Source organism: Colobus angolensis, unplaced genomic scaffold, assembly GCF_000951035.1.
Source record: "Colobus angolensis palliatus isolate OR3802 unplaced genomic scaffold, Cang.pa_1.0 Scaffold162, whole genome shotgun sequence".
Taxonomy (NCBI): Eukaryota; Metazoa; Chordata; class Mammalia; order Primates; family Cercopithecidae; genus Colobus; species Colobus angolensis.
Genome location: NW_012114733.1, coordinates 3,801,354 through 3,824,902, shown reverse-complemented (window position 1 = coordinate 3,824,902; position 23,549 = coordinate 3,801,354). Strand labels below are relative to the sequence as shown.

The window sequence follows — 23,549 nt, the reverse complement described above, 5'->3', positions numbered from 1 at the left end:
CACTCCAACCTGGGTGACAGAGTGAGACCCTGTCTCTATTAAAAAAAAAAAAAAACCACTAACATTCAGATGAGTTGAAAGGACTGTAGGTGAGCACCCATATACCCACCATCTACATTCTACAATGCCGTTGTTTGCTTTATCACATATCTACTCATCTAGCTATCTGCCTTACTTTCTGATGCATTTCAAAGTACACTGCAGTCATTAGTACACTTCACTCTCAAACCCTTCAGCATACATATCATGACTAGAATTCAATATCTGTTCACATATTTTTGTGATAAAACTTACAGTGAAATGCACAAATCCTAACTGTACCACTTAATGAGTTTTGGTAAATACATATACCTTTGTCACTCAAACCAGACCGGGATTTTTTTTAAGAGAACAAGCTGATTACCTATCATGTCTGCCCTTAATTCCCTGTGTGAGCAAATTCAGTCCGACGTATTCTGCTGTAGTGGTTCCCATATTTTGAACTACCTGAGTTCTTGCAAAAAAAATTCCTGCATCTGGACCCTGATTCAGGAAGTCCAAGGTAGGGCCCAAAAATCTATGGTCATAAAACATGCCAGGTGATTCTGATAACAGGTCTGATAATTAGCCTGGAACTGCTGTCTAAGGCAGTATGCCCCAAACTTGCCTGAAAGACTCATACAGAAGCTGCATGTTAAATATACAGATTATTAGCTCTCTTCCTTAAAAATTCACATTCAGCAGTTATGCTTAAGACTGGAAACTATGTTGTCATGTTCCTTGCTTTTTGACTTAGCTATTCATTTGATCTCCCATTTATTAACACTATGTGTTGAGTGCCTACTGTGTGCCAGGCACCTGGACAATTCTGGGCTTTTGGACAAGTGTGGAAACGGTTCTATCAATCATCAAAATAACACTGAGGTCGGGAGACAACATGATTTGGAAACACTGGGTGGTAACTTCAGTTACCATTTCCCTGTGAGCCCCTCCTCTCCTTGCAAATGCTGTTTCAGTTAGATGTGTGAAGCAGGCAAGGCATCCACAAAGTGAGTGTCTTATCCTGAATCGGCCATTACCCAATCTCTAGCCAGGAGGCGGTCAGGAGAAAGGAGTTCTGCTGTCAGGTTACAAGACGTGTCAAGCGGAGATCTTGAGGATGGGATTGTTAATTTCATTAATGAAGCCTTTCTCTGGCTTTCCCATCTATTATCAGTGTAACTGCATAATAAGAGCATTCTTTGAGAGTGAGTCACATACGTGGGATTCCCATTATGATACATTAGTGAAACTATTAAATTTAAAAGATTTTTCTCTTTTCTTCCCAAAACAAGTCATTAAAACTCAGAAAGGACTCCATATCCATCAAATGGCAAAGTTCTCCCCAACTTAGCCTTTCTGAGAAGTGAAAGATCCTTGATACTATTAATATCATTTTCATATTGTTATAATAGTAATATTGGCTGGGCGTACTGGCTCACACCTGTAATCCCAGCACTTTCGGAGACCGAGGCAGGTGGACTGCCTGAGCTCAGGAGTCCGAGACCAGCCTGGCCAACATGGTGAAACCCCGTCTCTACTAAAAATACAAAAATTAGCCAGGTGTGGTGGTGGGCACCTGTAGTCCCAGCTACTTGGGAGGCTGAGGCAGGAGAATGGCGTGAACCTGGGAGGTGCAGCTTGCAGTGAGCTGAGATCATGCCACTGCACTCCAGCCTGGGTGACAGAGCAAGACTCTGTCTCAAAAAAAAAGAAAAGGGCATCATTTTGTTTGCCCTCCTCTCCAATGACAACCATTATCCTAAATACAGGATTTACCATTCTCATTATGTTTTTATACTATTACTGCACAGATCCATAAACAGCACATAGCATAATTTGGCACATTTTGAACCTTCTCCCTATCTCACTCAAACAGACTACACAGAACCTTCTCCATATAAGAATCAGAAAGGAAAGGAAGGCTGCATTGGGCGCCATCTCCCTGTCCCATGGTGGAGGGAAGCACATTGGTCCACTGGGCAGGACTCATACTCAGTTTTCCCCCACTGTGTTCCCTATGAGTTCCCAGACCTGTAGTTGATACCGTATGACCTCGCCTCTGAAAGCCAATTTCTTTGCTCCTCATTCCTCGTCAAGGCCCTTATTTCACAAGGTGCCCCACATACAGTTTCTATAATGAGGAAGCTAACAGTGTACACCCCTCAGGATAGGAGCTGGCCCATGCCTTCCCACCTGGCACATTCAGATTCAGAGAACTTACGAGTGGGAATGCTGCCACCTCTCTGGAATAAGGCCGGTCCCAGTGGGAGGAGGTAACGCAGGTCAGGGAGTGTGGAGACATCTGAGACAGAGATACAGACAGGGGAGGCGTCAGAGAAATACACTCTCTTCTCCTCTCATCCTGCACCTCAACTGTCAAGCTTCTGACAGGAGCCCAGGCAGAGAAAGCTGTGGTTTTCTTTAAATTTAGGGGGTAGAATGTGATTTGTAATTGAGAAATATTTTAAATATCAGAATGTTATGGTAATAATCATCACATCTACCACCCAGCAGAGTCTAATGAACATTCTGTCATATTGGCTTCACCTTTTAGAAAAAATTACCTACACGTTTGGAGCTGCCTGTATATCCCCTTCCCAGTGCTAACCACTCTTCTGAATTTGGTGTTTACCATTCTCATCATGCTTTTATACTATTACTGCATATGTTGATAAACAGCATATAAAATAATTTGGCTCATTTTAAAATCTGATATCATCCTATGAGCAGTATTACCCACTTGTATTATAACTAGTATGCTCTTTGAAATGTTTATTGCCATTTGAAAGAATAGCCTAAATCCTGAAAGAAGAAGGAGTCTTCAGAGAGAAAAGAGAAATAAATGGTGGTAAGCATAATCATCTTGTATGCCTCCATGACTCTGTGAACTCACCTCTAGAGAGGTGCCTGCCTCTGTGAACTCACCTCTAGAGAGGTGCCTGCAAGTCACTGGTCCCTGCCCTCTCCTGCAGGCAGGCAGTTTGGGAACCTGCCCCAGCTGCTGCAGCATATCAGACTTGTTCTCTCGGTTATAGCCATGAAGACACAACCACAGCCTTCATGGTATTCTCCACTCCTGATCTTCCAGCTTAATATCTGGACTAACAAGAAACTTAGGACTCTGACCACATATACAATTAACATGTTTTAGAAGAGGTAGAGTAATGCCCAACCAACTGTTCCCCAACATGGAGCATAAACATTGTAACATCCAGTCCAAATGCCAATACAGTTTTCTCAGAGATAACTGCTCTAATATAAGAATGTGTGCTTGTGCAGAGTTTGTGATGTGAATATGTAAATTTTATTTATGCCATAATCTCACTACAGTACATCAAACAGAGACACAGAATATTACAAATTCTCCAACTAGACAGTTGTGGACAGCTTCCACAACCACATCATCCTTAAGTAACTGCTATGCTGTTCAAGACGATGCAAACTTCAGAGTAACAACTGCATTTTCTCGGAAGAATTACCTTATTCTAGGGAAGAGTATCATCCTCAGTTGAGAGTTCAGGAGGTGCTGGTACACTGTCCAGACATCATTTTCTAGTTTAAAGAACATTTCAAGCAAAGTTCCAGGGCCTACGCACCTTCAGCGGATTGACCCTGGGGTCGATGCGGCCCTCCTCAATGTCAGCAATTTCCTGCCGAATGCTGATCATGGCATCACAGAATCTGTCCAGCTCTGCCTTGTCCTCCGACTCAGTGGGCTCAACCATGAGGGTCCCTGCCACAGGCCAGGACATGGTAGGGGCGTGAAATCCTGCAAAGGGAGACAGGAGAAATTGCCTCACTGAAAGGTAGTGGCCTACCCAGTTTGGAAGAAAAGTTCCTATCCCTTCTTATACTTTATCCTAAGAAAATCATCAGATACATTTGCAAATGTATGTATATGGGGATTCATCTCAGCACTGTTTATAGAAGAAAAATTTAGGAAACAACCTAATATCCAACAATGGAAGATCAAATAAGCAAATTTTGCAGAGCGCCCATACAGTAAATAGACAACCATTCAAAAGTATGTCAATTTGTTAAACTGGCTAAACATTCAAAAATATTAAGTAAAAAAAGCAAGCCACATAATGATATTCCATGTCTATATATAAATAAAAGAACAAAGTACTTATATAATACATGCACATTTTATGAGGGAAGATGCCTTGAAGAAAATATAAAATGTTAACTGTAAATATGGCCAGAAAATGAGACTGGGATTTTTATTTCACTTCGATTATACTTTAGAATCTTTCAGTAATTATCATGTATTACTTGTAATTAAGAGAAATAAAAATATTATAGCTTATCAAAAGTTAAATAATGAGATAACAAGAGCTAAGGACTCTGGAGCAAATCTTATTGTCCCCATTTTGTGCGATAAGGAAACTGAAGTTTGGCCACTATGTGGAAAGCCTTTGCCTTTACATTGAACACAGGTTCAGTGTGTTTCTGTTTCCAAAGGTTTACATGTAAGGTGATGCAATAAGATACGTAGTCAAGAGAGAGATTTCCAGGACAAAAATCAAAAACAACATTTTCCATTTCTTGTATTTTTTTCTATGAAGTTTTTTTTTGAGACAGAGTCTTGCTCTATTGCTCAGGCTAGAGTACACTGGCACACTCACGGCTCACTGCAGCCTCAACCTTCTGGGCTCAAATGATCCTCCCACCTAAGCCTTCCAAGTAACTGAGACTACAGGTGCACGCCACCATAGCCAGCTAATTCTTTTGTTGTTGCAGAGACAGGGTTTTGCCATGTTGTCCAGGCTGGTCTCCAGCTACCGAGGTCAACTGATCTGCCTGTCTCTGCCTCCCAACATGCAGGGATAACAGGCATGAGCCACCACACTGGCCCTATGAAACTTTTAAAAGCTGAAGAACAACTCCCAAGTTGAGATACCTCTGAACTAATCTTGCCCCAATGTGCAGTGGTTCTCAAATTCTGGTGAGCATCATAATTACATGGGGTACTTTAGAGTCATATCTGCATGATTTAAAAAATTCTCTACCAACATGTTATTTAAAAATGTTCAGGCCAGGCGCTGTGGCTCACACACCTATAATCCCAGCACTCTGGGAGGCCAAAGCCAGCAGATTGCTTAAGCCCAGCAGTTTGAGACCTGCCTGGGCAATATGGCAAAACCCCGTCTCTATAAAAAATACAAAAATTAGCCAGGTGTAGTGGTATGTGCCTGTAGTCCCAGCTACTTAGAAAGCTGAGGTGGGAGGATCACTTGAACCCAGGAGTTGAGCCTGCAGTGAGTCAAGATCACAACACTACACTCCAACCTGGGTGACAGAGTGAGACCCTGTCTCTATTAAAAAAAAAAAAAAACCACTAACATTCAGATGAGTTGAAAGGACTGTAGGTGAGCACCCATATACCCACCATCTACATTCTACAATGCCGTTGTTTGCTTTATCACATATCTACTCATCTAGCTATCTGCCTTACTTTCTGATGCATTTCAAAGTACACTGCAGTCATTAGTACACTTCACTCTCAAACCCTTCAGCATACATATCATGACTAGAATTCAATATCTGTTCACATATTTTTGTGATAAAACTTACAGTGAAATGCACAAATCCTAACTGTACCACTTAATGAGTTTTGGTAAATACATATACCTTTGTCACTCAAACCAGACCGGGATTTTTTTTAAGAGAACAAGCTGATTACCTATCATGTCTGCCCTTAATTCCCTGTGTGAGCAAATTCAGTCCGACGTATTCTGCTGTAGTGGTTCCCATATTTTGAACTACCTGAGTTCTTGCAAAAAAAATTCCTGCATCTGGACCCTGATTCAGGAAGTCCAAGGTAGGGCCCAAAAATCTATGGTCATAAAACATGCCAGGTGATTCTGATAACAGGTCTGATAATTAGCCTGGAACTGCTGTCTAAGGCAGTATGCCCCAAACTTGCCTGAAAGACTCATACAGAAGCTGCATGTTAAATATACAGATTATTAGCTCTCTTCCTTAAAAATTCACATTCAGCAGTTATGCTTAAGACTGGAAACTATGTTGTCATGTTCCTTGCTTTTTGACTTAGCTATTCATTTGATCTCCCATTTATTAACACTATGTGTTGAGTGCCTACTGTGTGCCAGGCACCTGGACAATTCTGGGCTTTTGGACAAGTGTGGAAACGGTTCTATCAATCATCAAAATAACACTGAGGTCGGGAGACAACATGATTTGGAAACACTGGGTGGTAACTTCAGTTACCATTTCCCTGTGAGCCCCTCCTCTCCTTGCAAATGCTGTTTCAGTTAGATGTGTGAAGCAGGCAAGGCATCCACAAAGTGAGTGTCTTATCCTGAATCGGCCATTACCCAATCTCTAGCCAGGAGGCGGTCAGGAGAAAGGAGTTCTGCTGTCAGGTTACAAGACGTGTCAAGCGGAGATCTTGAGGATGGGATTGTTAATTTCATTAATGAAGCCTTTCTCTGGCTTTCCCATCTATTATCAGTGTAACTGCATAATAAGAGCATTCTTTGAGAGTGAGTCACATACGTGGGATTCCCATTATGATACATTAGTGAAACTATTAAATTTAAAAGATTTTTCTCTTTTCTTCCCAAAACAAGTCATTAAAACTCAGAAAGGACTCCATATCCATCAAATGGCAAAGTTCTCCCCAACTTAGCCTTTCTGAGAAGTGAAAGATCCTTGATACTATTAATATCATTTTCATATTGTTATAATAGTAATATTGGCTGGGCGTACTGGCTCACACCTGTAATCCCAGCACTTTCGGAGACCGAGGCAGGTGGACTGCCTGAGCTCAGGAGTCCGAGACCAGCCTGGCCAACATGGTGAAACCCCGTCTCTACTAAAAATACAAAAAAAAAAAAAAAAGCTGGGTATGGTGGTGCGCACTTGGGAGGCTGAGGCACGAGAATCACTTGAACCCAGGAGGTGGAGGTTGCAGTGAGCTGAGATCACACCACTGCACTCCAACCTGGGAAACAGAGTGAGACTCTGTCTTCCCAACCCCCTAAAAAGCAATATGATCTTAATATTATAATATTAATAACATTGTTCACTAGGAAAATGTAGTGAGCTGAGTTGAATGAACACCCACTAATGCACATGTCTTTCAAAATGCTTCAAAGAAAGTTGCATTTTCTTTGTGAAAACTGCTACACTTATTTCTTCATCTCCAGAAGCAGCTGAAACAGCTACGCCATGACAGAGGTGGCTATAAAACTCCATTGCCATTTGTCTCTACCACTTTGATGGGTTATTTGCTCTGCTTCCTTCACCACTACACTCACTGCAACTCACTGGGGGTTTTAATTTTAATCATAAACACTTCTTTTCTTGGCTGTTAATGGATTCAAGATGCGTATTTTAATATCTTCTGAAGGGCAGGACCAATGTGGTCATAAGGAAACTTTTTTCTCTATTATTTTGGAGGTTGCCAAGAATCCTGAGCTCCCCATTTATCCCCCAGATCAGTTTACTGTGGTGCCTGCACTTTCCATTTGTGCATTAGGAAGTTGTCCACAGCCAGCATGGGCGGCGGCATGAATGTCAAAAGCCACTTACCATAATCCTGGAGTCTCTTGGCCACATCCACAGCCTCAATATTTGCAGACTTTTTGAAGGGTCTCGTGTCCAAAATAAATTCATGACCCACATAACCTGTTCAGGAAAGTTGTTTCAGCCCAAGATTAGCATCAGCTTATTGTTTTACCCAAACAAATGAATAAGTAATTTAATGAATAAGTGTCGGCTTTTTACGTGTATCAGTGAGGGTACTGGGTAAGTTTATTGTTGGCAATAACGATTTCATTTAGTCTTATTACAAATAAAAATGTTTAGCACATTGGGCCAATGTGTCTGATCTTCAGCTTACTACACACCTGTGAACCTGATTATGGCTAATGGCAGGTGGGAGGCATTACTGGAACATTTGACTGGAGGTGTCTGGGGATGAGATTATTTCTATTCTGCGGACATAAAATCTGCTGGCAACAGTTAAATGTGTCACATAGTCCTGATCCTTTTATACAAAATATTTCTAGAGCCATTGACACTTTTTAGCAACTTTACCCTCAATATCAAATAATTACTTTTGCGTGTGTATAGATATGGATATATCAAAGATAATATCCATAAGACACATACAGAATTTTATGTTTCTTTGAAGGACCTTTTGATGTTTTGGTTTCAGGCTGCAAACAAATAATTAGAAATATGTGATGTCAAACAATATACTGTAAGTAACAAGGAGTTAATGAGGCCAAAGTCTGTGTAACCCAGTTCACTTTGTTCTACCAATGATATATCCCTTATTTGAAATTGTAGATCTTTATTTGAGTCTCATGTTGGCACCCAAAAGTTTTGGATTTTCAGGCCAGGCACAGTGACTCATGCCGGTAATCCCAGCACTTTGGGAGGCTGAGGTGGGCAGATCATTTTAGATCAGGAGTTCCAGACCAGCCAGGGAAACATGGCAAAACCCTATAACTACTAAAAATAGAATCACCTGAGCCTGGCAAGTCGAGGCTGCCGTGAGCCGCGATCACACGACTGCACTCCAGCCTGGGCAATAGGAGCGAGACCCTGTCTCAAAAAAATAAATACAAATTTTTAGAAAAACTTGTAGATTTTCAGATTAGGGATATGCAACCTGTAGTTCATAAACAGGCTTCTTCTCTAGGTCCAGGCTGCCAGTAGCTCCTCAGAATGAGCTACTGACCACACAACCATCATCAGGAATAAACCATTCAGTCAGCGTTTTAATAAATAGACCAATATTCCTCCGGGGCTTCCCAAATTCCACGGTCCATCAAATCATGAATTGCCTTCCAGGAAAGTATCTACTCATGAGATAATGATGTACTCCTTCTTCTTAACCCACTTTCCTCACTCTCAGCAAAAATGAATCCACTTACAGAGACTCAGAGCAAGCATAACTTCTCAAGCCTGTGAAGAATAGATCCAGTAATTAATAGCCCCTGAAAACGGTCTATGAACTGCTCTGCTTCTCATAGAATGAATAAATATGAAAGAGGTCACACCTATAATCCCAGCACTTTGGGAGGCTGAGGCAGGCCGATCACTTGAGGTCAGGAGTTAGAAACCAGCCTGGCCAACATGGTGAAACCCTGTCTCTATGGGGGGGAAAAAAAAAAACAAAAATTAGCCAGGTGTAGGGGCAGGTGCCTGTAGTTCCAGCTACTCGGGAGACTGAGTGAGAGAATCATTTGAACCTGGGAGGTGGTGGGTGCAGTGAGCCAAGATGGCACCACTGCACTCAAGCCTGGGAGACAAAGCGAGACTTCATCCCCCCAAAAATAAATAAAAGAGGTAGTTTTGTTTGAAAATTAAACTACAAAGAGCCTAAGACTCTGAATATATTGAAACTGCATATTTTTAAACCACGCTTTAAGGAAAAAAAAAAAAAAATTTAAAATTGAGACAGGGGCCAGGCGCGGTGGCTCAAGCCTGTAATCCCAGCACTTTGCGAGGTGGATCATGAGGTCAAGAGATCAAGACCATACTGGCCAACATGGTGAAACCCTGTCTCTACTCATAATACAAAAATTAGCTGGGCGTGGTAGCGCACGCCTGCAGTCCCAGCTACTTGGGAGGCTTAGACAGGAGAATCGCTTGAACCCGGGAGTCGGAGGTTGTAGTGAGCCAAGATCACGCCACTGCACTCCAGCCTGGTGACAGAGCAAGACTCTGTCTCAAAGAAAAAAGAAATTGAGACAGGGTTGAGTGCTCTGTCACTCAGGCTGGAGTGCAGTAGTGCCACCACAGCTCACTGCAGCCTTGAACTCCTGGGCCCAACCAATCCTCCCAGTTCAGCCTCCTGAGAGTAGCTGGGACTACAGGTGTGCACCACCATGCCCAGCTAATTTCTGTAGCGATGGGGTCTCACTATGGCTAGGCTGGTCTCAAACTCCTGGGCTCAAGTGATCCCCCCATCTCAGCCTCCCAAAGTGCTGGGATTACAGGCATGAGCCACTGCGCCAAGCCAAAACATGCTTTCTAACAGTGATGGAGAATAAATTGTAAGGAGTGTGATTCAAAAGCAGAAAATTCAGCCGGGCATGGTAGCTCACACTTGTAATCCCGGCATTTCAGGAGACCGAGGCAGGAAGATCGCTTGAGCTCAGGAGTTTGAGACCAGCCTGGGCAGCACAGTGAGAACTTGTTTCTACAAAAAAAAACAAAAACTTAGGTGCAGGTGTGCCTGCCTGTAGTACCAGCTACGTGTAAGGCTGAGGTGGGAGAATCGCTTGCTCCCAGGAGGCTGAGGCTGCAGTGAGCTATGAAAATGTGACTGCATTTCAGCCTGGGTAACAGAGCAAGACCATCTCTTAAACAAAATAAAACAAAATGCCCTGATTGTGACAATGATTAGAGGACGAAAGCTAATGGAAGCTCGCTGCTCAGAATGACACCAGATAGCAGGGAGGGGAGGAAGGGAGGGACACAGTGGGGGAGGAGTCACTCTTGCTGGCAGCACAAGAGGAGAGTCTTCCAAGCAGAGGTTCAGTAATAGCTGAAAGGCACCACCAAGCCAAGCCCAACACAGCACTGCTAATACCACAGTGCCATCTGAAGAGGGCCCCACCACAGCCAAGAGGTTTAGGAAGGGCTCCATTTTCTAAATGAAGTTCAGATGTCAGTTTCTAAATCCATATTCTATTGCGTTCAAATAGAAACTACAGTGGAATTCCAGCATCTCTCTCCATCTCTACGTGAGCCCTGAAAGGGATGAAATTCCTTTTTTTTTGAAACGGAGTCTCGCTCTGTCACCCAGGCTGGAGTGCAGTGGCCGGATCTCAGCTCACTGCAAGCTCCGCCTCTCAGGTTCACGCCATTCTCCTGCCTCAGCCTCCCGAGTAGCTGGGACTACAGGCGCCCGCCACCACGCCCAGCTAATTTTTTGTATTTTTAGCAGAGACGGGGTTTCACCGAGTTAGCCAGGATGGTCTCGATCTCCTGACCTCGTGATCTGCCCGTCTCGGCCTCCCAAAGTGCTGGGATTACAGGCTTGAGCCACCGCGCCCGGCCGGGATGAAATTTCAACTTGGTGGCTATCAGAAGCCAGATTCTAAGATGTTCTTTGCAGGTTTTAGGACACACAAACCTGCTATAGGGCAATGCCGGGGCAATATCAAGTGGAAATTGAATAAACCACCCAGCACCAAGTTTCAGTGTTCACGGAGTAGGTGTTTCTGCTGGACCTAACTGTGACTATAGCTGAGAAGGTACCACATGAAAGGGGCAAGGAGGACAGGAGGGGGTGGGATGAAGGAAAAGCAAAGTAAACGCTGGGCGGCTAAGTGGGAACCACCGCCACCATATATTGATTGTCTTCTGAGGGTAAGAACAATATGGGAATGTGCTGTGGAAAAACAGGGCTTCTCAAAACCCTCCTTGAGAGAAGGGACCAGACCTTACTTATCCCCCATCCTCAAGGTGGCTGCCGAGGAATAAATTAACTCACTCGGTAACTACTCTGGAAAGCTCTGCTGGGCAATCAATGCTTGGTCAAGCCTTTTAGCTGCAATCCACAGACCATGACTAACAGAATCAAACCTCCTGGCTGTTTCCTTGTAGTTCAAGCTAGAATGAGGTTTCCCTGAGAATGAGTTCAGGTAAGAGGGACTCAGCAGGGTCACTTGTGAGCCAAGGACGTGAGGGCCCAGCCCCTGAGGCCCCTGCCCACCCATACAGCAAGGGTCACCTGGAAACCTCTGCAGGGACAAACAAGTATTTGCAGGCAGAGTTGGGTTTGTCTGATTTAAAAAAAAAAAAAAAAGGCAGATGGCCTGAGGTCAAGAGATCAAAATAAGCCTGGCCAACATGGCGAAACCTTGTCTCTACTAAAAATACAAAAATTAGCCAGGTGCAGTGGCGGGCGCCTGTATTCACAGTGGTAGGCTAAGGCGGGAGAATCGCTTGAGCCCAGGAGGCGGAGGTTGCAGTGAGTTGAGATTGCACCACTGGACTCTAGCTTGGGTGACAGAGCAAGACTCTGTCTCAAAAAAAAAAAAAAAGATAGGCTTATAAGAAATTAAAACATAAAGAAAACATTTGAATACTAACAAAGTCATCTCCCCCTACTAATGGAAACTCCATTCAGATCAAACAGTGACCTTTGCCTCCCACAAAAGTAGACAGCTATGGATTTTTGCAATTCTTCCTTTAAAATGTATCCTCTTGCCTGGTGCAGCGGTTCACACCTGTAATCCCAGTACTTTGAGAGGCCAAGGTGGGCAGATAACCTGAGATCAGGAGTTCGAGACCAGCCTGACCAACATAGAGAAACCCCATCTCTACTAAAAATACAAAATTAGCCAGGCGTGGTGGCGCATGCCTGTAATCCCAGCTATTCAGGAGGCTGAGGTAGGAGAATCACTTGAACCCACGAGGCAGAGGTTGAGGTGAGCCGAGAACACGCCATTACAATCCGGTCTGGGCAACAAGAGCAAAACTGTCTCAAAAAAAAAAAAAAAGTATCATCTTACCTGAGGTAATTCCTTTCTTTCCTCATTCTAGCAGAATACAGTCATGCATTACTTAATGAAGGGAATATGTTCTGAGAAGTGCATTGTGAGATGACTTTGTCATTGTGCAAACAGCATTGTGTGCTTACATAAACTAGTTGGTAAAGTCTACTATATATACCGAGGCTACATGGTACAGCCTCTTGCTCCTACTGTACTGAATACTGTAGGCAATCGTAACACAATGGTCCGAATCTGTGTATCTAAACATATCTCAACATAGAAAAGATAGAGCAAAAATACGACATAAAAGATAAAAAATGGTACACCTATGTAGGGCACTTACCATGAACGGAGCTTGCAGGACTGGAAGTTGCTCTGGATGAGTCAGTGAGTGAGTGGTGAGTGAATGGGAAGGTATAGGACATTCCTGTGTACTACCATAGACTTTGTAAACACTGTACACTTAGGCTATATTAACTTTTTTAAAAAAATTTTTTTCTTCAATAATAAATTAACCTTAGCTTACTGTAACTTTTTTGAGGCAGAGTCTCAATCTGTGGCCCAGGCTGGAGTGCAGTGGCACAATCTTGGCTCACTGCAGCCTCCACTTCCTGGGTTCAAGAGATTATCATGCCTCAGCCACCCGAGTAGCGGGGATTACAGGCGCACACCACCATGCCTGGCTAACTTTTGTATTTTTAGTAGAGACAGGGTTTCACCATGTTGGCCAGGCTGGTCTCAAACTCCTGAGTTCAAGTGATCTGCCCGCCTCGGCCTCCCAAAGTGCTGAAATTACAGGTGTGAGCCACCGCGCCTGGCCTACTGTAACTTTTTTACTTTATAAACTTTTAAATTTTTAAAAACTTTCTGACGCTTTTGTAATAACACTTAAAACACAATTGTATAGCTGTACAAAAATATTTTCTTTCTCAATATCCTTATCCTATATGCTTTCTTCTACATTTAATTTCTTTTTACTTTTTAAACTTTTTTGTTAAAAACTAAGACACAAACACACACCTTTGTCTAGGCCTACAGATTCAGGATGCTCAATATCACTGTCTTCCACCTCCACATCTTTTTTTTTTTTGAGACAGGGTCTCACTCTGTCCCCCAGGCTGGAGTGCAGTGGCACCATTACAACTCACTGCAGCCTCAACTTCCCAGGCTCAAGCAATCCTCCTGCCTCAACCTTCCAACTAGCTGGGACTATAGGTGTGTGCCACGATGGCGGTTAATTTTTTTTTTTTTGAAGAGATGGGTCTCATGATGTTTCCCAGGCTGGTCTCAAACTCCTGGGCTCAAACAACCCTCCTGCCTTGGCCTCCCAAACTGCTGGGATTGCAGGCATGAGCCACAGCACTTGGCCCCACCTCCGACATCTTGTCCGTCTGGAAGGTGTTCAGGGACACTAACACACACGGAGCTGCTATCTCCTGTGATGACCATGCCTTCTTCTGGAATACCTCCTGAAGTGACTGCCCTGAGGCTGTTTTACAGTTAACATTTTTTTTTACAGTAGAAGGAACACACTCTAAAATAATGATGGGGGCCAGGCGCAGTGGCTCACACCTGTAATCCCAGCATTTTGGGAGTCCAAGGTGGGAGGATCACCTGAGGTCAGGAGTTTGAGGCCAGCCCGGGCAACATGGTGAAACCCCATCTCTACTAAAAATACAAAAATCAGCCGAGCATGGTGATGAACACCTGTAGTCCCGGCTACTGGGGAAGCTGAGGCAGGAGAATCGCTTGAACCTGGGAGGCGGGGTTGCAGTGAGCCAAGATCACGCCACTGCACTCCAGCCTGGGTGACCAAGCGAGACTCTGTCTCAAAAAAAAAATAATAAAAATAATGATAAAAAGCATTATGTAGCAAGTACATAAACCAGCAGCATAGTCTTTATCATTATTATTAGGTGCTATATATAAATATAAGTGTCATACTTTTAGACAACCCATCTCAGCCTCCCAAAGTGCTTGGATTACAGGCGTGAACCACCACACCCGGCCACTACTAAATAAAATTAAACATAAGGAAGTGTAAAATATGAACAAATAAGCAATTAGGAAAAAAACCAATAGGATGCAGTTATATATCTTTTTAAAATATGGAAACAACATGATTTTAAGCTGCGAAATCAGAGAGCTGGCTGTAAAGGAGAGTGAAGTAGACAACAGATGGGGGAACACAGTTTCCCTGGATGGGCAAGGTTGGCACTAAGAACTGGGGAAACATTGAGAGCATTGGCTACATATACTAAAACAATAAGGTCATTTTCACCTATCAAATTGGCGACGATATATTGTTTTCTTGTTCTTCTGTCTAGTTCTCAGTCCTCACTAGGCCCCAGTGTGATGGCCACTCTCATATGTTATCACTGAGAGACAAATTGGCACAAAGTCTCTGGGAAAACAATTGAAGCCATACGTGTCAAGAGCTTCAGTGCATTCATATCCTCTGAGATAATAATTGTTTTTCTATGACTCTCTCCTAAGGAAATTATCAGGCAAGATTCTTTAAAATTTCAAGCAAAGGATACTCATTGCCACATTGTAATAAATGCAAACAAAGGGAACAAAAACTATACAATTGGTTAAATCATGGCACATCTATACAATGGAATTGACAGTGCCACTTTCAAAGATTATTTAGTGACAGGGGAAAATGCTCATAATATACGGTTAAAAAACAGGCTAAAAACTGTATTTTTAGGGTGTGTGCAGTGGCTCACGCCTATAACCCCAGCACTTTGGGAGGCCAAGGTGGGAGGATCACTTGAGCAGAGGAGTTTAAGACCAACCTGGGCAACAGAGCAAGACCCCATCTCTACAAAAAATATATATATAAATAAATTAGCCAGGTGTGGGGGTGTGTGCCTGTGGTCCCAGCTGCTTGGGAGGATGAGTTAGGAGGATCACTTGAACCCAGGAGCTCAAGATTGCAGTGACCTACCATGGCACCACTGCACTTCAGCCCGGACAACAAACTAATAAAACTATCTGTAGTATGATCAATTGTACAAACAAAAGAGGAGAAGAAATACAGAAAATATTAGTAATGGCTATAACTGATTGATGGAACCATGGACCATTTACATTTTCTTTGTCATGCTTTATTATTTTCCAAAATTTCCATGCTGAGCATATATACATTATTTATATAATCAGACAGAATAAATATCGAAGCTATTCCTTAAAGCCAATACACAAGCAGGATACATTTCACAGAGCAGGAGCTAAGCTAGGTTTGAATTAATTAGTAACTCTTGCCACTTCTTTAGTACCCACTTCACAGAAGCATTTTATTGTGTTGCTTAGAGACATGTTGCCCACAACTGTGTTTTCTGCTCTCTGGGAAGCATTCTTAACCAGTGCTTCCGGTTATTTGGTCCTATTCTTTTTCAAACTGTGGAACCACCCCTTTGGATACACATTTATAAGGTAAGACCAGCCGTTAAATTAAAGATCACAGCTATAGAGGTATATTCCACCTGGACCAGAGAAACCAAGATCCCATAAGCGCCGTGTTGCTGTTGCCCAGGTGCAGGTGGGTGGGCTGGTTCCTGACGTCTGTCTCTCTGATCCAAGCTCCAGGTCCCGGTGTCTGTCCTGCTCTCACTCTGGGCCCATAGCAAGGACTCGTACCTGGTTCTCATTTCCAGCCTTTCCCTTCCAGGGAGACTTTGTCCCCCTATCTGTTTTTCTCTCAAAGGTATCTTCACTCTCCCTTCTCACAGCTTAAAATCATGTTGTTTTCATAGCTAAAAAGAAAATATAACTACATCCTACTGAAGCAACCCCCTCCTCCTTCACTACCAAACTCCCCGCAAACATGGAATCCTTCTCCCCTCTCCTTCCTGACCTCCATCCACATCTCGGCCCATTTCCATCCAGCGTCTGCCTCACCATTGTGCCCAAACTACTGTCAAAGGCTACCAAAGGCTTCCTAATTGTTATAGACAAAGGTTCCTTTTAAGACTCATAATTTAAAATCAGATGTCAATCATACCTCAGTAAAAGTGGAAAAAATATAAATAAATAAACTTAAGTAAGATTACATCAGCCACCTGCCCTTTACAGTGTCTCTCCTTACTATGCGTCATCACGCGCATTTGTCTGTTGACTGCCAGAGAAACAAAGCAGGCGCAGCCTCCACCCTCTCCTGGACCCTGGAGTCAGATGGACAGAGCCAGACAATACCGAGTGGGAGAGCAGCTGCTCCGGGGTGGGGTCGGGGTGGGCAAGAGGAAGGAGTGGAGGCTGCAGGGAGGCGGTGGAACCACACGGCAGCCGGAGGGCCAGGCAGGGGTGGGGAGGGAGACGTACTGTGTCAAGTGCTGCCAGGGTTCTAAAGCTGCCTCAGGTGTGGAGTGCCCCTCACCAGGCACCCGACTTCTGCCTCCCTCTTAATGTAGCCATCTACTTGAGGTGTTTTGTTCTGGCTTCTCACCTTCAATATTCTTTCCTGGGGCCTCACCGCTTCCAAGACTCAGCTATGAGGTTCTGAGCCCACAGCCCAGTGTGTAAAAGGCTGCCTGGTTTTTAGTTCCCTCCTATCACTTTCAGGGTGACTTTGTTCCCCCGCCTATTATTCCCTCTGTTGTAAGCCCTAGAGGCTAACCTTAAATCACAGTGTGATTACAGGATTGTGGGTGTGAGCCACCACCCCAGCCCCTTGCTGCTTCTAAGGCATGTTTCCCCCTTGCGCTGTCTTAATGATTGTAACAGTCTCTTCATGAATCCCTACACTCTCCTGCTCAAAAACCATTAATGGTTATTGTCCGGCTCAAGGGTGAAGTCCAGAACCTTCCAAGACCTTCAAGGCCCCACGCTACCTTTGCAGCCTCATCGTCATTTGCTCCCTCTCCACCATCCATCCTTCACTCCAGACCAGACAGCTTCCTTTTCTCTGGTTTGCTCCTGTGTCTCTGCTTACTTAGGCTCTCATTGGCTACACTGGCTTCCGGGCCCATCTCAAATGGCTCCAGCGAGAAGGCACTCTCAACCATTCCATCCTGCCTCTACCCAGTCTGAGTTACTCTACTCTTTCGAAGCATATCCATAGCACTTTGTAAATAATTAGCTCATAGTATTTACGTACACATTTCAGTGTTGTGGACTCTTTATTGACCCGGGCTGCTGTGTGGACTAGGAGCCTAGGAGAAACTTGCATATAGTAATGTCCCTAAACTGTTAACTACAGTGGAGTTATAGCTGGGCGTGGTGGCTCACGCCTATAATCCCAGCACTTTGGGAGGCTAATACAGATGGATCACCTAAGGTCAGGAGTTCAAGACCAGCCTGGCCAACATGGTGAAACCCTGTGTCTACTGAAAATATAAAAATTAGCCGGGTATGGTGGTGCACACGTGTAGTCCCAGCTACTTGGGAGGCTGAGGCAGGAGAATCACTTGAACCCGGGAGGCAGAAGTTGCAGTAAGCCAAGATCCTGCCACTGGACTCCAGCCTGGGTGATAGAGCAAGACTCCATCTCAAATATAAAAAAATAAAATAAAATAAACTGGAGTTATTTCCAAGAATTCTCCACTATTGTCTGATATGTGCTAAGAAACAGAAGTCTCTTACCCAGGTCAGAAAAGCACATCTAGATCACACTTAGTTTGGCCAAGAAAAAACCAAAGTAATGATAGATTAAAGTTGATACTTGCCTCTTGCACCCCTGAAAAGAATTCTGTAGTGTTTTTCTAATCGCTTGGCCATGTAGTTGGCATTTAATATCGCAGTTTCCGTGGCCTGTTTAAGGCCCTTGCCTCCCATCATCTGCAACAGAGGGAAAAAGAGCCATGAGCCATTGAACGGGCAAACACAAAGGTCAAGACACCAACCAAAAGACACCCCCAGATAAATTCCACCCACAAAGCAAGGCAGCCCACAATGACTCTGGAGTAAAGATGAGTGGAAAATTCCAACAAGGACATCTGTCAGATCCCTCTAAGCCTGTAATACATTTTTGTTTTCCTCTTTTAATAGTAGTTTTATGTTTTTTATTGTAGTAGCAAAGCCTACAACAGAGCAAGTTGACTACTGACTACTGTGTTATCTAAAGGGAGAAAAGAATTGTTCTCATATTACATGTGTTTTGGAGTTTTTTGCTTATTTATAAGAATTTGAGAGATCTTGATAATTGCCAGGAATCCCATGGGATCTGGGCAATACCTCCACTGAAGCAATTTTGTATGATTTATTTTCCCATTGTCCCTAGTAGAGGCTGCTTATGTTTAAAAACTGCTCAGTATTGTCCTGGTAGTTAATAGTCCCTGTGATCATAAGGGATACATGTCATCACTGCAAAGAGCTTCAAATCAAGACTGCACCAATTCTGATGGCCTGCTTTGTTCCCAGAGTGCCTCACATGTGATGGAGTTGGCATATATATTAAATACATAACTAATGTAAAGACAATGAGAGAACACCAAATAAAACAACAGTAGTACTTTGGTATCATTAAGGGGGTCCAAAGTTAAAAGGGGCCACATTGCTCCAGGCTGATCAAAGAAGGGTTCCTAGATTTAGAGCCAGAACTTGGCTAGAAACTTAGAAATAAGTAGAATTTGGACAGGGAAGAGAAAGGGGAAGGCATACCAGGTGAGAAGAATGGCAGAAATCAAGGCATAGAAGGGGAGAGCACATGACTGTCATCTGGGAGTGGATGTAGGGCAAGGTGAATTGTGACTCAATTTTTTTTTTTTTTTTTTTTGAGACGGAGTCTCGCTCTGTCTCCCAGGCTGGAGTGCAGTGGCCGGATCTCAGCTCACTGCAAGCTCCGCCTCCCGGGTTCACGCCATTCTCCTGCCTCAGCCTCCCAAGTAGCTGGGACTACAGGCGCCCACCACCTCGCCCGTCTAGTTTTTTGTATGTTTAGTAGAGACAGGGTTTCACCGTGTTAGCCAGGATGGTCTCGATCTCCTGACCTCGTGATCCGCCCGTCTCGGCCTCCCAAAGTGCTGGGATTACAGGCTTGAGTCACTGCGCCTGGCCGTGACTCCATTTTTAAGCCCAAACCTTCTCTAGGAAGGACTTTGACTTTGTCCAGCCAACCACTGGCTCTCAACCTATATCTCATGGGGGGATTTTTAAAAAATGCAGACGGCTCAAGTCCAACCCTGCATATGCTCAATTTGGTTCTCCCTGGAATGGGGCCTAGGCATGCGCATTCTGAAAGAATCCCTTAAGGATTTTGTGCAGGCTAGAGAGAACCAGGTAAAGCAATAGGAAGCCAGGAGAGGTATGTGGGTGCCTAGGATAAGTCTAGCAGTCCTGTAGGTGCGCCTGTGGAATTGCAGCAGGGAGACAAGCAGCTAAGGCTAGAGTCCAGGGGATTAGTAACAACAGCCTGAAATAAGAGAAGGCCCAAGGCCAGAAGGGGCAGCTTAAACCCTACTTTATTTATTTAGTTTTTAAACTGAGGCACCGGCTGGTGTTCTAGGCATGTAGCCAGACCCCTTGGGGCATTTATTTTCTATATGTGGGAAGTCATCTCCAACCCAAATATGCTCATACAAATAACCCAGATTTACAGAACCCAGCGATCAAAAGGGAAGTGGGAATTTGATTCTGCTTACAAAGAAGCAGACCTTTATTCTGATTGCTTGTGTTGTTTGCAAAACAACTTGAGTATCATTTTTAAAAGCAAGTGTTAGTCTCTGAGGTACAGAATTGTTCTGGCTTCCAAGAAACTTTTTGTGAAGAATCATAAATGCCATACTGTTCCAGAAATAAACAGCCAGCTCCACAGAGTCCTCTGGCATGATTTGCATAGCTGTGTTTTCGGGGTGCTGTTTCAGAGGGAGCACCCCTTCAAGAGGGGCACTGCTTTGGGGAGACTGCTCTAATTAGCAGCCGAACAAGTGTTCCTATTCACAGTCTTGTCGGTTCAGGAGGTGGGTAGGCCAGTCTGAACAAGAACTGTAGAAAATCAGCTCTGGCCCTGGTGTTTTTTGGGATAAGACAAAGGAAGGAAGCCTGTTCTCTGACTAATTATGCAGAGAGCAAAGCACCACAAGCCCTAAAGGCCAAAGAGCTCTGGGAAACCACCAGAGAAGCAAATTACCGCTACTTTTCATCTTCTCCTCCGGCCCCCTCAAGAAATATATAGCAAAGTGAGATGTATAGCAGGATCTCAGCAAAATGGAATAATTAGTACATGCACTGCTTTTCACTCAGAAGGGGCTATATAAATCCTGCAGGAAACCAAAGGACGCGGCCAGAACATCCATATGACTCATGGAACTTAGCTGTGTCTGGAAAAATATATCTGGCGCTTCAGTTTCTCTGATGTTAAACCCAGTCTGAGAACCCAAAGGAAGTAGTGTAATGAAGAAGAGATGAAATGATTGTTAGCTCATCTCTTTAGGAAGGTTTCTTCCACCCAGGTGATCAGCAATATTCTTTGAACCACATCTCAGATCATGAATTTATTTGTTTTTAGCCAAGAAGGAAGTCTGCAGTCTCTGGTCCCCATCCATAGCTGACGCCCCTGCCCACCTATACATACTCCCAGGCCTCACCTTGATATAAGCCCAGGAAATGGGCAAGATGGAACTGGAGCCCCATGGGGCCGCGCTGACAGTTCCCACAGGGCAGGCATCCTCATTCCGCTTCAGTGAAATGATGGGATGACTGGGCAAAAACGGGGCAAGATGTTTCTTCCTGTATTTTTTTTAAGTGCAAATTCAGAAAATGTAAACGATTCAGTTTAATCTAATGGGAAAGTTCTAGCCCCTCCCAGGAAGCCCTGTTCTTAGCAGAGGAGCTCTGACAGTGATAGGGACCCTCCACCTGCTGGAAGGCAGATGTTCAAGAAGCGATCCTTCCTTCCTTCCTCCTCTGCTGGAGGTCCACCAGCCATCAGTGTCCCAGGGCTCACCCAAGAACTGTGGTGGAGGACTTGATAGAGGCAGGCAGTCATGAAACAGTGGAGTTCCATGCCCCTCCCTCCCTCCCTCTCCCAGCCCCATTCCCTCACCCCTATACACTTTCCCAAGGTGGACACAGGAGGGGCTGATGAGAAGATGCCCCATGGGCTGACACGAACATCATTCTCCCCACCTCCCTGACGGCTGAAGCACTGGAGCTCACACCTTTACTAGAAATCATCATCATCAAAATGAATACCACTTTAACAGTAGTCAAACAAAACAAAACAAAACAAAAAACAAGAAAGAAAGAAAAGAAGAAAAAAGTAAGAAGGCTGAGCTTCCAGCAACTCTGAAAACTGGCTTCTTTAGCATATTTTTGGGAGACTGAAGCAGCTCAGGAAACAGCTGCTCTCATCATCATTTTCCCAAGATGATTTGATTTCAGTGTGAAAAGTTATCAACAGCTAAGAAACATTCCTTCAGTCCTACTCTGGCTTCATCCAATTATTTCTAGTAACAAGGTTTGTTTCTTCCTTACTTATGTGTTACTTATCTTAACACCTTATATCTAATTCACTTTCAATGGAACCATTAGCTGACTTTAAAAAAGAAAAAAAAAAGCTTGGAAATCCAAAAGTCCAAAAGGCACTTTCTAGTGCCAATATTCCAGTTACAATACATATGCTCAGGTAAAGTTCCCTATTCATTATTCTGTTAATAAACCTGCTGTCTATGTGCAACTGGAAGCTCAGTGAGGCCAGATGTTATGGTTAATAAAATCTAATTACACTTTTCTTTGGACATCCCCTAAAAGCACCCATTTCGCTGCTCCTCCCCCAGACCCTACAAGTGTACTACACCAATGAGGGCATCCTCAATACATGAGGACTTTGATGGGACGAGTAGTCTATTTGGGGCCACTCCTTCATTCTGTCTCCAAAGCCATCCTGAAACCAGCAGCCCAGAACTCACACTCCGATGGGCCCCATGCCAGGACCACCTCCTCCGTGGGGAATGCAGAAGGTCTTGTGAAGATTTAGGTGCGAGACATCAGACCCAAAGTCTCCAGGGCGACAGATTCCCACCTACCACAAAGGCAAGGGCCAAAAGCAAAAGTCAAGAGCTAGGAAGCACCCTCCAGTGTGAAGGCCATGACTGGCTGGTGCTGCCTTCTCCCCTCAGGGGAAAAGCAGGCAGAGCCACATCCATGGTGTTCACAGAAATGTCCTCTATACTGGCCCAGTTCTGTAGTCACAACCTGGCATCCTATAGGCAGAGTGCTTGCGGTTGCTATAGAAACAGCAACTGACCATTTAGCCCAATTCAGATTTTAAAATATGGATTTAAATACACCGTCTCTTCCTAATTATCCACACCACAACGGAAGAGAAGTGTCTCTTACATAAGAAAGGGCAGAACCTCCATGTTTTAGGCAACTCTTCCCTGAGCAGTGCTCCCTTCCCCTGCATGGTCAGCTTTGGTATGATGTATGTTACCGAATGGCCCCATTGGGCACAATGATGGCAGGGGCTGCAGGGGCACCAGAGAGGAGGCTGAACTGAGAGACAGAAAGCAAGACTGGCAGTTTTCCTGAGATGATCCAGATACCAGACACAATATCCCACTAGCCTTCCCACCACTTGGGTGTTAGGACTAATTTTGATGGTGGCCAAAGATACAGAATTCATTTGTGCTACAGAACCAACAGATAATCCCTAGATTACACTTGTGAAATGAATCAGAACCAAAGAAAGAGTCTAAAATGGTAGGGGAAAAAAAAAAAGAGGCCAGGCATGGTGGATCAAGCCTGTAATCCTAGCACTTTGGGAGGCCAAGGCAGGTGGATTGCCTGAGCTCAGGAGTTCAAGACCAGCCTGGGCAACACAGTGAAACACCATGTCTACTAAAATTAAAAAAAAAAAAATTAGCCAGCGTGGCGGTGTGCACCTGTAGTCCCAGCTACTCAGGAGGCTGAGGCAGGAGAATTGCTTGAAACCAGGAGGTGGAGGTTGTAGTAAGCAGAGATTGTGCCACTGCACTCTAGCCTTGGTGACAGAGTGAGACTCTGTCGAAAGAAAGAAAGAAAGAGAGAGGGAGAGAGAGAGAGAGAGAAAGAAAGAAAGAAAAAGACGAAAGAAAGAAAGAAAGAAAGAAAGAAAGA

At 44.1% G+C, this 23,549-nt stretch overlaps 1 protein-coding gene across 1 annotated transcript in view; it reads right to left on the bottom strand.

The window, feature by feature from the left end:
• The window catches only part of GLDC (glycine dehydrogenase (decarboxylating)), a 140,232-nt gene that overhangs the window by 3,369 nt on the left and 113,314 nt on the right, over nt 1-23,549 (bottom strand). The window contains exons 18-23 of the mRNA XM_011937357.1: nt 22,361-22,473; nt 21,038-21,179; nt 18,179-18,290; nt 7,582-7,677; nt 3,618-3,790; nt 2,243-2,323 (exon numbers count right to left, since the gene is read on the bottom strand). Of these exons, the coding sequence (XP_011792747.1) occupies nt 2,243-2,323; nt 3,618-3,790; nt 7,582-7,677; nt 18,179-18,290; nt 21,038-21,179; nt 22,361-22,473 (717 nt within the window). The remainder of the gene's footprint in view (nt 1-2,242; nt 2,324-3,617; nt 3,791-7,581; nt 7,678-18,178; nt 18,291-21,037; nt 21,180-22,360; nt 22,474-23,549) is intronic.